The sequence below is a fragment of the Leptosomus discolor genome, chromosome 1 (genome assembly GCF_034619465.1).
Source record: "Leptosomus discolor isolate bLepDis1 chromosome 1, bLepDis1.hap2, whole genome shotgun sequence".
Classification (NCBI taxonomy): Eukaryota; Metazoa; Chordata; class Aves; order Leptosomiformes; family Leptosomidae; genus Leptosomus; species Leptosomus discolor.
Genome location: NC_141391.1, coordinates 23240022 through 23252592, shown reverse-complemented (window position 1 = coordinate 23252592; position 12571 = coordinate 23240022). Strand labels below are relative to the sequence as shown.

The 12571-nt window shown below is 41.6% G+C and overlaps 1 protein-coding gene across 1 annotated transcript in view; it reads left to right on the top strand.

Annotated features, from left to right (window-relative positions):
- The window catches only part of FLT1 (fms related receptor tyrosine kinase 1), a 113033-nt gene that overhangs the window by 64408 nt on the left and 36054 nt on the right, over nt 1–12571 (top strand). Inside the window, exons 13-14 of the mRNA XM_086481851.1 lie at nt 6499–6789; nt 11935–12081. Coding sequence (XP_086337977.1) covers nt 6499–6789; nt 11935–12081 — 438 coding nt within the window. The remainder of the gene's footprint in view (nt 1–6498; nt 6790–11934; nt 12082–12571) is intronic.

The window sequence follows — 12571 nt, the reverse complement described above, 5'->3', positions numbered from 1 at the left end:
GGATCCATCACTTCCCTGAGGAGATTGTTCCAATGGCTGATTGTTCTTACTGTGAAAAATTTTCCTTTCATGTCCAATTGGAATCTCCCCCGGAGTAGCTTGTACCCATTACCCCTTGTCTTTTCCATGTGAGTCCTTGTAAAAAGGAGTCTCCATCTTTTTTGTAACTACCTTTTAAATGCTGGAATATGGTGATAAGGTCTCCCCTAAGCCTTCTTTTGTCAAGGCTGAACAAACCCAGTTCTCTCATATGGCAGGTTTCTCTGTCCTTTGATTATCTTTGAGACCCTTCTCTGGCCCCTTTCCAGCCTATCCACATCTTTTTTTATATAGTGAGGACCCCACTTGTGACAGGTTGCTGGTTTAAAAAGGAGCTATTTGCCACCACCCTCTGGGTGTGACATGTCCACCAGTTCCCCACCACCACACTGACCACTTGTCTAGACCATAACGCATCAGTTTCTCTAGGAGGAGGCTTGGGAAACCATATCAAAAGCCTTGGAGAAATCCAGGTAGACAATGTCCACTGCTCATACCACATCAACTGGGCAGGTTACTTTGTCGTAGCAGGTGATCAGGTTTATCAAGCATGATTTGTCTTTGGGAAGTCCATGCTGGCTTTTCCCAATCACATGCTTCATTTCACTTGTGATAGCCCCCAGGAGGATTCATTCTATAACTTTCCCAGGGACTGAAGTAAGAGTGGTGAGCCTATAATTTCCTGGATCCTCCTTTAAGCCCTTCTTGTATATGGGGGTGACGTTAGCCTTCTTCCAGTCTTTTAGGATGTCTCCCAATCTCCATGGCTTCTCAAAGATTATAGAGAGCAGCCTTACAATGGCATCAGCCAGCTCTCTTAACACCCTCAGGTGTTAAGTCAGGGCCCATCAATTTGTAGTGGTCATGTTCCTGTACTAGTTCACATAGCAACTCTTCCTTCACTGATGTTTGCATCAACCTCGATTTTTGTTCCCAAGGCCTGGGGCCCAACAGTACTGGTAAAGACAGAGGTGAAGAAAGTTTTGAAAACCTCTACCTTTTCAGTATTGTTGGTGACTAATTCACCTCTTCTGTTTAACAGCAGGACAATATTTTCCTTCTTGGGCACCAATACTTTTCTCTTGCACCCCCAGTACTTTGTAGTCTTCCTTGATTCTGCCCAGGTTCCAGCTTGCAGTATCATTCATGCCCACATGAAAGAGTAGCAATGGATGGTCAGTGCTCTTGACAGTGGCACCCTCTCAGCAATATCTTGGATCTTAGCTCTCAGAAGGCAGCATATGTCTTGTAATCGCCTGTCAGGCTGGCAGATGGGCACTTCAGTATCGCTTAACAGAAAGTCACCCACTATGAGCACTTGCCATTTCTTTTTGCAGTATCCACTGTGTGCTGCTGGTAGTTTCTCCTTGCAGACCTTGCTCGTGGGTGTATATAGCTGTTAAGGCTTCATATCATAATACACTTCCACATTTAGAAAATGCCAATTATCTGTAAATATAGTAATTTGGTAACAAGCATGAGAAGTATAAACAGATAAGTGACGCATAGGCAGGTTGTTTGTTAAAATACAGAAACAAGAAGAATATCTCCATGTTCTATTAATGGATGTAACAAGAATATTTGCCACCTTGAAGACGGCTGCTGTCCCCACTCCCAAATCACAGTTTTGCTTTCATCCCTGTCCTTGCATTGTGTCTGTTTGGACAGAAAGCTAAACAATGACACATAGTTCTCCATAAATAAATGTGCCAATGGCGCTGTGTTCTGATCTTTATGCGGGGACTTCACATGTAACTTTGAGCAGCCACTGAGAGTCACTCACTGAGGCTGTTGCTCTTTTAATGTGCAAGATGCTGAATTTGGCCTTCTCTAGCTCTTACTCCTCAGTCTTCAAAATGCAGCGTGAAAGATCCTGAAACCAAACGAATCTGTATTTTGATGGGCCCCATTTGCTGTATCCAAATCTCCCTTTCAAAGTTTTGATGTTGCTTTCAGATATTTTAATGCGATCATATGAAAGAGTTAGTTTCCCTACTTAGTTCTCACATTCTTAGATCTTGACCAGGGATAGAAGGAAATCCTCCTCCTTGATACCAAAGCTTGCATGAGAAAATGCAGAATATTGTGACTTTCCTTTGAAGACTCTTGTATTGGCTGGTGTTCAGAAAGAGGAGTGGCAGCTTTATTATGGCTTGGAAATTCTTAATATCTCGACTGGTAGCAAACTTTCTATATAGGGTGGTGAAGTTGAAATGCGTTTGTCCTTTGAGTTCCTGGAGCTGAATACTTCAATTGTGTGACATGGAAAGTCCCGATCATCTGCTGATGCTCAGTTGCACTGATTGAAGGCAGTGTAAATAATACTGCTGTTTTGTCCTTACAAAAATCAAGTTAGGGTCATTCTTCTGTTTTGCGCACGTAGTGTATCAGTTGGGCTTGCGTGATGTAATTATAATTCTCCACTGTTAGGCTGAGACCAAACTGCTGTGGCTGGGTAACAGCCTGTGTTTCACGTCAATGAAATAAACGCGTTCAGCATTTGCTGAAAAACACATTGAGAGAATAAAAAAATGAAAGCCCTAAATGCTGATGGATGGACACTGCAAAGTATTTCTTTTTGATGGGTCCGAAACCAATACCTCAGGTCTTGCCTAACAGCTTGGGAATAGTTTATCTTGTGTTGTTGAGTCTGCTGGCACCATATGAAGCTAGCCTGAACCACACAAAAGTGCCTATAAGTGTCTAAATAGGAGGTGATCCCTTGTAGGAAGAGAAGTTGCTGCCCTCTGTAAAAGGGACAAGCCAGAAAGGGCTCCAAAGAGCAGACGGAGAGAAAGCCTGCCCTGAACAGGAAGAATCCCTTTCCCTGAAGGCAATCTCCTTCAGCCCTTGTCCTGGGCATGAGAAAATGCACATGCTCCAGTGAAGCAGCTGTGATGGTGTGAGGAGACTCTTTCCTATAGGCAGAAACAGTTGGGAAGGTGGTGGGAAGGCAGAGCTTGTCTCAGCAACCCTAGTTTGGTGGTGGCATGTTCCACCCCTTCAGGGAAAGGTAGATGTGAGAAAATAAGTGCAAGGAGGTATAGAAGAGAGGATCCGCTAAGAACAAGCCCTTTCTTAATTTATTGTCAATCTTATTATTTCTGAGCCTGAAGTGGAACTTGCGTAGTTGTTTCTGGGAAGTTTGAGAGTGGTATAACTTTATACACTGTACCTGAGGGTATAGAACATTAAGTCCATGGGCTCTGGAGTAGCTTTCTTTTCCTACGACCTCTATCAGATGTAGGGCATTTTTGGGGTATTGTCACACTGACGTTTCTAAAAGCAAATCTTTGTTCAGGGCACAAAAGTAGCTGTGAGTGATGTAGAAAGATGATTTCTGAAAGCTCTCCTGCTTGCTGATACAGAAACAGTCTCTCTAACAACACCTTTGTGCCAAATTTAACTATGGTAGCCCCCTTCCCTCCAGCCTGCCCCTTTCCCTACATTTTGGGTTGTTTTGCTGGCACACAGCAGGCCCATGGGTGTGTTTGCAATTACAGAGGGTGAAACAGGAACAGCTCTGCCTTATCTCCCTGATTTCCCAATGTCACTAAGCGCATTTTATTTTGAGATTCCTGATGGTGCTTGGCAAAGATAAACAAAATCTTCCATCAGGAAACCTGGGAGCTATTTCCACAGGAAGCTTCAAATCACTAAAGTAAATAAAACCCTTTTACATTATTCTCAGCCACGTTATTTAGCTAGCTGGAGCCTGTAACAATTGGTGAGAGGTGTCATATATTAGGGGGCTCGTAGCCTTTAAACAAATGATTCTCTTGGAATCCTGTCCATTTTGCCTTTGTCCCTGGATTTATCCAGAAAATAGTCTTTCTACACAGAAGACACATCTAGGAAGAGATCCAGACCTGACAACATGGAAGTAGTTGCAACTATATTATTCTGCTGGCACGCTATCCTTTTACGTTAAAAATAGTTCATTTGCCTCAGTCCCAGGGGATCTTTAGTTTCATCTTAAGAGTTTTGCTTGGCTCTTCCTAGCTTTTACTGAGTACTGGCATCTGTGAAAGCCAAGAAGTAGCAGTGTATCAGACATGTGCCCTGGCTTTCCCAACACGTATCAGAACAATCTGAGATTTACCGTGAGTAAGACACAGCAATTTCTTTCATCCAAAGACTTATTGATCAAAACTTTAGACCCTTGATTGGTTTTAAGTGTGACTGAATTAAATGCTTTTTAACAAAATCAAGCATAGGATTCACTTTCTCTAACTTAAGCCTTAAATTTAGGTGTCTGAGCCTAAGCTGGTCATATAGGATCCCTTCATAATTAAGCATGAGGGATCAGGATCTCTGGAATTTGACTCATCTTAAGGTGATGGGTTGCATTGCCCTCTGGAGGTGCCTGTGCCACTCCGTGGGCTGTAAACTCTTGCCCATACACAAAACAACTGTATTGAAGTAGATGTCTACATTTTGGTGGCTTAGGCTAAACGTGCTGTACGCCATGTAAGGAAAGGTTTCATCTTAGTAGCACTTCCAGTCGATGTATTCTTAACTGAGATCAGAATCTGGCACCCTGTGCTCTTATATATCAAAAAGGCTGCTGGTAATAGTTACACATAGATGAGTTCACTAAAACTAAAGTTTTTTCTTACAGTTTTGTGTGCTGGAGAGAGGAAGAAAGGGGATCCCGATTAAGAGGAACAAGTCAACACACAGGCTCTAATATCCAATCTAATATGTTAGTGTCGCTGCCTGTGTTAGGTTGATCTTTGGACTACACACCCAAACTACAGGCCCACACTTTGCTCCCACTGCAAGGGCACTATGAGTTCAACCAGCAGAAATCAGGCCTCTCAGGCGTCTACAGTCAGAGGAAATTTCAGTCCAAGATGTGCAGGAGCTCATTTACCCTGTGTTTAACACCCAGGGCTAAGCGTGGAAAAGAGGATATTAAAGGGAGCAACTGATGCCAGACTTTCAACAGGCAGAACTTTGAAAGGCAGCAGTGACCACGTCATGTTCATGGTCCCGCTGGCGAGACAAGGCAGCTCAGTTTGCATTGCGGGGATTTAGGCAGAAGCTTTCTGATGGATTGGTCAGTCAATGAAAGAGGTGACTGAAAGATGTGCAATATTACCAACTGGAGATCTACTCTTTACATGTCCCTGCTGATGTGACGCTAAACCCAAAGTGACATTGATAAGCATGGAACTGAATGAAAGTCGGCATTGAGCGGTTCATGCTCTAAGAAAAGAAGGCATAATTCTCCCTTATGAAAGACAAAACCGTTCTTACGATTTTGAGTCAAGTTCACAGCCAAGTGCCGTAGCAATTAGCAGTGAAAGAACAATTGAAAATGGCCAAAGTCAATGTCACTTGACCAAGAAGAAGGAAATTACTTTATCAGAATATTGGCTACAAATAAACCAAGAGAGTTTGCACTCTAGGAGTAAAACTTGGAAGTGCTTTCTCTCAGGAACTTGCTTCTACTTTCACTGAGGTCAGTGGCATAACTCTCCCTTGCTGGAGGGATAAGCCCCAGGTGGAGCCAGCCAGGGGGCAGTCAGCACTGCCACGGGTCTGCACTGCTCCCTGGGAGGAGGAAGCTGCAGTAACATTACAATGAACTGTAAACTTGAGGTTTTCAAGTATGACTTTTTACATTGTTGGCTAAATTATTCCTGCCTATCTGCTATGAAAACATCCTTGTGAAAACTTAAGTTGTATTTACACTTAGTAAATGATTAGTGTAATGATCCTTGATTTCTCTCAGGTGGAAATATTCTTCACCTATATTTAATGCCAAGCAGCCTAAACAGAGTGATCTTCATCCTAGTGCTGCCCACACACAGCTGGCCGCCCAGGCTGGAGGGTACTGTTTCTTCTTTCCTCTCGGGTGGCTGACACACTTTAAATGCATGGAGAGCAAATATCTCTGTTTTAAGGGAAATTTCAGGCGTGTAATCACAGATTCAGTAATTTCTCATGATTTGAAGCATTTTTAAGAAATAGGCATAATTTGTCTGAATACTTATGAATAACAAGAAACAATATAACCAAGCATGATGAACCATAGTATTTTTCTACTCTCCTCTTGAGATTCATTTTCTCTCATGCAGTTCACAAGCTGGAGCTGAGATCCGAATCTTCCTTATTTTGCATAGTCCCACTGTGCTGCCTTTAAATAATTCTGCTTTTGGTACGTTGCCCCAGTCTGTCTTAACTTGGCATGACATTTATACAAACTCATTACTTCCAAGAGCGACTTCAGTTTACAACAACTGATGTCTGAGCCCAAGTGTCTCATAGCTCCAAGACAAATTATAAGAATAGCTGGAGCCTAGCGTACAAAAGGGAAGATTAGAGACTTCAGGAGGAAGACAACGACATTGATTAGTTCAAAGGCTTCCTGATAAAGGGGAAAATATATGCCAAGTTAATTTTGGCTCATCCATTTCATATAAACTAAAGAGTGTTCTTGATTTTTGACAGATGTACCAAATGGATTCCATATTAGTTTGGAAAAAATGCCCATTGAAGGAGAGAATTTGATATTGTCCTGTTCGGCCAACAAATTCCTGTACAAAGACATTGCTTGGATTTTACCGAGGACAGTCAACAATCAAACAAAAGAAAAAAGGTCTCCCAACAAGGATTATTCCATCACCCTCACTCTGACCATCAAGAACGTTTCCCTGGCACACTCAGGCACCTATGCCTGCCGAGCAAGGAACATATACACGGGGAAAGAAGTGCTTCAAAAGAAAGACGTTACAATCAGAGGTGAGCACTGCAACAAAAAGGCTGTTTACTCTCGGATCCTCAAATATAAGAGCACAAGGAATGATTGTACAACACAAAGCAATGTAAAACATTAAAGGACTCATTAAACAGTAACAGGTGTCTCATATCATCTTGATTTTTTATTACTGTTGCTACCTTTCAGGCCCTGAGGTGGTGCACATTCCCCCATGGGTTGGACGTAGGAGGAATAGCAAACAAAATCGTAACACGTGAGCTTCCAGTTGAGTTCAGACGGGTGTTTTCTGCTTTGACAAGGCACATGGAAGCTGGGGTTTGGAAGATCCCCTGTGCTACGTTTTGCATGTTGTCATTTTTTCTCTTGCTGTCTCCTACTGAGCGATAAGGAAAACTTTGGATCAATCTTTTCTTCCACTTTGATATCGGCCTCATCAAAAGTGTCAAAGCTGAATAAACTGATTAACTTTAAAAACTGCTGTTTTCAGTCAACAATGGACATTTAATAAGTTAACTTGAATGTGCGGAATGAGCACAATTCAGTTCGAGATTGACTGGACTATATATTTTTTATTTTAATCTGATCTTGATGGACTTATAAATATTACCTGCTGAGCAAGTTCTAATGCTTATTTATTTGAAATTATTTTCTACACTAAAGTACATTAATCTTAAAAAGTATCTTCTAAAAGAAGTATGCAGGGAAGAAATAAAAATGTTGATATAATGCACAGACCTATCATATCATTTATAATAATGATGATTTTAAAACTGACAGACGTGAACCATGTTTCTCCAAATAAATCCAGGTAGACTTCCAGTTGCTGTGTTGGTCAATTTTTAAAGTCAGTTCTGCACTAATGTAAAAAGCTACTGATGAAAGTGTGAGTATTGCTTCTGGCCTGAAGATTCAGAAATTTGTAATGTTGTAATTATTTTATTAAATGAGAAATATTACACTAACACGACTGACAAGGTTGCAGCCAGCACAGTGAGTTGTTTAATACATTTTTTAAAATGCAAATTCAAAATTGAAGCCATTAAAAATATTCATTGCTTTTGGTATGCAAATGACAATTGGATTTATTATGGGGATTAAGAACCAGCTGAACTGCTGAAGGAGAATTAAGGGCAACCTAAGACTTCCTTGTGAGCGTTTCCCCTTTTTTTTCCTTCGTCATGATTTTGCTATGAGATGTTTCTGTGTATTATAAATTCTGTATAAGGAAGAAGTTACTATTTTTAATAGATCTGATAACTTTATTTTTTTACAATACATAGCTTTATTATTTTTGGTTACATTTATGATTGATCATTTATATAGCATTTACATAAGCCATAACAAAACAGATCGTAGTGACCAAAATAGTTACAGCAAAGGAACAAAGTGGCTGTGCTTTTAAAATAGAGGGTGACAACATGACAGTTTCTTGCGCTTGGGAACTCACCAGACTATTTCCTCCTTTAGGTATCGAGACTGTGTCCCACGGCTAAACTTGTCTTTCACGTGGGAATTGCTTTTGTCAAGTGTGAAAGGGTAAACAATAGCATTTCCCCATAATGCCAGTTTCATGGAGCCTAAAATGCTTAGAAAACAATTGACAACCTGGAAGTTGTCAGAGTAAAGAAAAGAATAATCATTTATATCTTGAAATGTCACCTATAGCCTGCTTGTATACAGTAGCTCTTTTGTTCATTATTAGTGTGATGGCTTCCAGAAACAATGTGCTCTTGCAAAGGGATCTGGCTCTCTTTTTTTCTAAAACATCCCTAAAAAGCAACCAAAACCATTGGTGACTGCTTAAAAATGGGGCAAGTGCACTCTTTAGCATTTGCAAGTCTTCAGAAGAATTACAATACAGAATCCCCTTTTTTACGAGGCTATATTGTGAGAAGACATTTGATGGCAAGGTGGGCTGTGATGACGGGACATTATGAATTTTCCATGGCTTTGGGAGCCACAGTGCGAGGACTTGTAGCAGCCAGTTGCCAGGCGATATGAGTTGGGTCAAAAAAAAAAAAAAAAAAGAGATGTGGTGATTAGACTGTTCCTCTGTGAAATTGTTGTGAATTGCAATGATGTATATCCCTGCTGGGTGGACGTCCTACCAGCCTGGTCTTGACCAGTGTCTCGGAGGGCCACACTGTGCAAGGATGCTGTCACATCCTGATGTGGCTGCCTGTGTTGGGAGGCACAGAGAAACCTCACTGGAAACGTTTGAGGAAAGCAGTTCTTGGTGGCCAGATAAAAACTACTGATGTCACTTTTGATGTCCTCAGATGACTGGAGAATCTCATTGGTTTGAGGAGTTTCTCTGCCTTCTGTTATGTAATATATTATTTAGGGAGAAGGATGTGAATTATTATATTTCTTTTTTTTTAAGTGTTAAAATTAAAGCTTGTATTTATATTTTTGTACTGATTAATAAAAATAAGTGAACAGACAACATAATCATAACAAAGGGCAAAAATGGACGGAATGCAAAAGTAAACCCCGAAATGAAAAAAATATTAATGTTTTCCCCTTGTTTGCTGTTGTTTGCTTTTGGAAGTGCAAATTTTTCCTCCTTACAGCTCCAGGTCAGCTGAGTATTCTGACACCAGTGTCACCTTCTCCCCTCCGTGACCCTCCTGTCACTCCCCTGGGCCAAACTCTGCCTACAATGAAGTTCCTCTTGGCAACTGAGAACAGAGTTTGGCCAGTCAAGGCAGTGTTTGTGGGCAAGGACAAGGGCTGGGGATGGGCCTGGGGTGCTGCCCTGGGTGCCGAGCCCTGCACTGTGCATGCTGGCAGCCAGGGCAGCACCTCGACTTCAGGGTGAGCGGAGTAGGGTGTTGGAACCTGCCCCCCTTGGCTTCACTGCAAAAATGAACAGGAGAAAACTGGTGGTTTGCAAAAGAGAATAATCCTCAGGTTGACCAAGTCCTTGAAAAATCAGCGGATTACAGCAGAGAAATTATTGAAAGTATGTGAATGGTGACTTAAGTTTTAAGCAAAGAAAGTTTTTCTTAATATGAAAACCCATCTTTAGTGTATGGCTATAAACAAATTAAAATTAATCACAAATAACTCACAGAATGTGTGATTTGCCTTTGTCGTGTCATCTTGTCCACCTTCATTTTGGATGTCTGGGCTGGGGTGTCCATCAGGGACTGCTGGTGAATGTGAACTGTGGAGGTCTTCCCTGCGTGCGTATGTGGGCATGCATCAGATGGTGCCTGTTCACAGGTAGTGTTGTGAAAAATGAGAACTGTGCAAGAATCGAGGCAACGTATCAATGAGAAGTGGGCAGTCTTCTTAGCTGCAAGGCGAGTATTGGTGACCATGTCATTATGTAGGTATGTGATGAAGAATTTGCTTTACAGCCTCTCTCATGAGCATTACTGTTTGGAAAGAGAGGACAAATTGTCTGCTACACTCTAAACAAAAAATAGCATTGCCTGTGGAAATTGCAGACTTGCAGCTCAGAAAAGCCCAAACTGGTCATTGCACAGTCATAACTGCTGGAAGTAATTTCAAAGGGTAAGAGCATAGCAAAGATAGCCTACTTTAAAAGTGCTTTTAGTACTATGAGGGTTCATGCACACTGCCTAAGTTGTACATAGGTGCTTAATTTTTCTGGAGAGTTTTTATTTACAGCTGGTAACAGAATGATTGTGAAGATGGAAATGTCTGATAGTTTTTCTGAAAGGATAGAAAATAATGTTTCAAACACAGAATGTCAGAAATTCAGCTGATATTATACTTGAACTGGGTGTATCAGTATTTGTTGCAGTCTAAAAGAAACTATTTGCAAATAGTTGGTTTCTGCTTTGTTTTGTTTTGTTTCTTATTTTGTAATGTGTGTCTTACCATGTTAGTAACTGCTGATCCTGGCAGTGTCCTGGAAGGGAAAGACTGCAAATAATCGGTTCTTGAAAGACCAGGGAATTTGAGGGAATCTGTGGAGCATCTGCATCTGTGAGATTGCTCAGGAGCTCCCTGGTTTCTCCATCACTACTTTAAAGGAACCAGAACACCAAAAAGGATGATGTGAGAGTTGCAAATGTGACAGAAGGCTGTTGCCATATAATCACAGAATCACAGTGTTGCAAATATCTTGATCTTTGTCAGAGCAGCCTTCAGCTCTGAACAAAATGGGGGAAGGAGTGGTAAAGGGTTGAAATGATGATGAGAAAGTTTCTTCATTTTGCTTCTTTCAGGGATGACTTTAACATGATGTTTATAGAGTGTTTTTGAAATGCCCTTCTGGGAGGCCCTTGAGCAGAAGCAGAACAGATGAGGTGTGCTTCCACTACTCATCGTCACTGACTGTCATGGAAATGTGTTTTATTACATTTCGTTTGTACAAATGTCAGTAGATGAAAGTAGAACAGGAGCAGTGTTGCTATGCTGTGTGGCCTGCTAGCACTCAGCTTCGGCCCCTGCCATCAGGGTTTCCAGCGTCTGTGGGATGCCAGAGGACATGGGCGCATTTCTCACCAATGCAGTTTTGGCAGGCAGGCCGTGGTGTGGTTTGGACAGACTTCATTGTGTTCAGCCAAATATGCGAAACGCAAAGTGGAAGAATTTATGAAGACTTTGGGACATGTAACACAATGCTTTTGTGCTTATGGTTTCTGGTTTTAGATGATGTGAGTTTACTGAATATGATTTGTCACTGTACTCTTGTAAGTAAGTAAATGATAAAAGTCACATTCATTAGTATCGTGGTGTATGGAGCTGCATGGTGCTATCAATGACGCAGAGATATTCTGCTACAAGGGTGTCCTGCTAACTGTTAAAAACTTTGGTGTCATGGCTGCTAACTGTTAAAAACTTTGGAGTCACGGCTTGTTTCTCTTGATGATGCAAAACTCTGAGCTTTCATAGAAACTTACTGCTTTCGATAAACAAATATGATTGGTAATGGAACTGAGGAGATCTTTTAAACAATGTCATCATTGGGTCTTAGTTTGTCATCATGACCTGCTCTCACTGAGTAACGGGAGTACACTGTACACACCAAGTACTCTTAAGCAAACTGGAACAGTAAATAAAATGTGTGAACAATGAACTTGGTAGAACAGCCATAGCAATTTCTAACATCAGTAAAATGCTGGTAGGGAAGATAATTAAACTCCCACAGTTACAAGAATGTAAAACGGAGGTGTTGTTTTGTCTTGTAGCTCAAGAGGCACCAGCCCTGCTGCGGCACCTTATGGATCAGACAGTGAACACCAGTAACTCTGCCATGTTGGAGTGCCAGGTTCGTGGCATCCCTGAACCCCAGATATCCTGGTTTAAAAATCACGAGGAAATACAGCAAGAGTCAGGTGAGAGCTCTGTGTATTCACCTACCTTTTACAGCTTTTTTGTTTACCCATCTGCCTTAGGTAGCCATTTGCAAAGTCATTGGCATCGGTACTCAGACATAAGGAAGGACTGTTCCCAGGCATTTCAGGCAGGCAGACAGCAGCATGGGTGCTTTTCATTAGTCTGTCTCACTCCAAAACCTCAGCCAGGCTGGAGATGTAGACACAACGGATCTCTATGGAGTCAGTGGAAAAAATGTAGCTCTCAATTTGCATCTTGGAAGAGTCATCTCTAGAGAAACATATTTCTCTCCATTTACTATAGCGAGAGCCTAAGGATCAGGTGTCTTGGCCAGTGTATGCTAGGCAGGAGAGAACCAAGCTTTTATGATATGCATAGGAGTACCAGTGGGACTCTGTGGTCAGGCATGCAAAGTCTGTTCTTGATTCACAACCTAGCCACCAGACTAAATCCATACCTGGCGTGTCCAAAACTGAAACACCTCTGCTG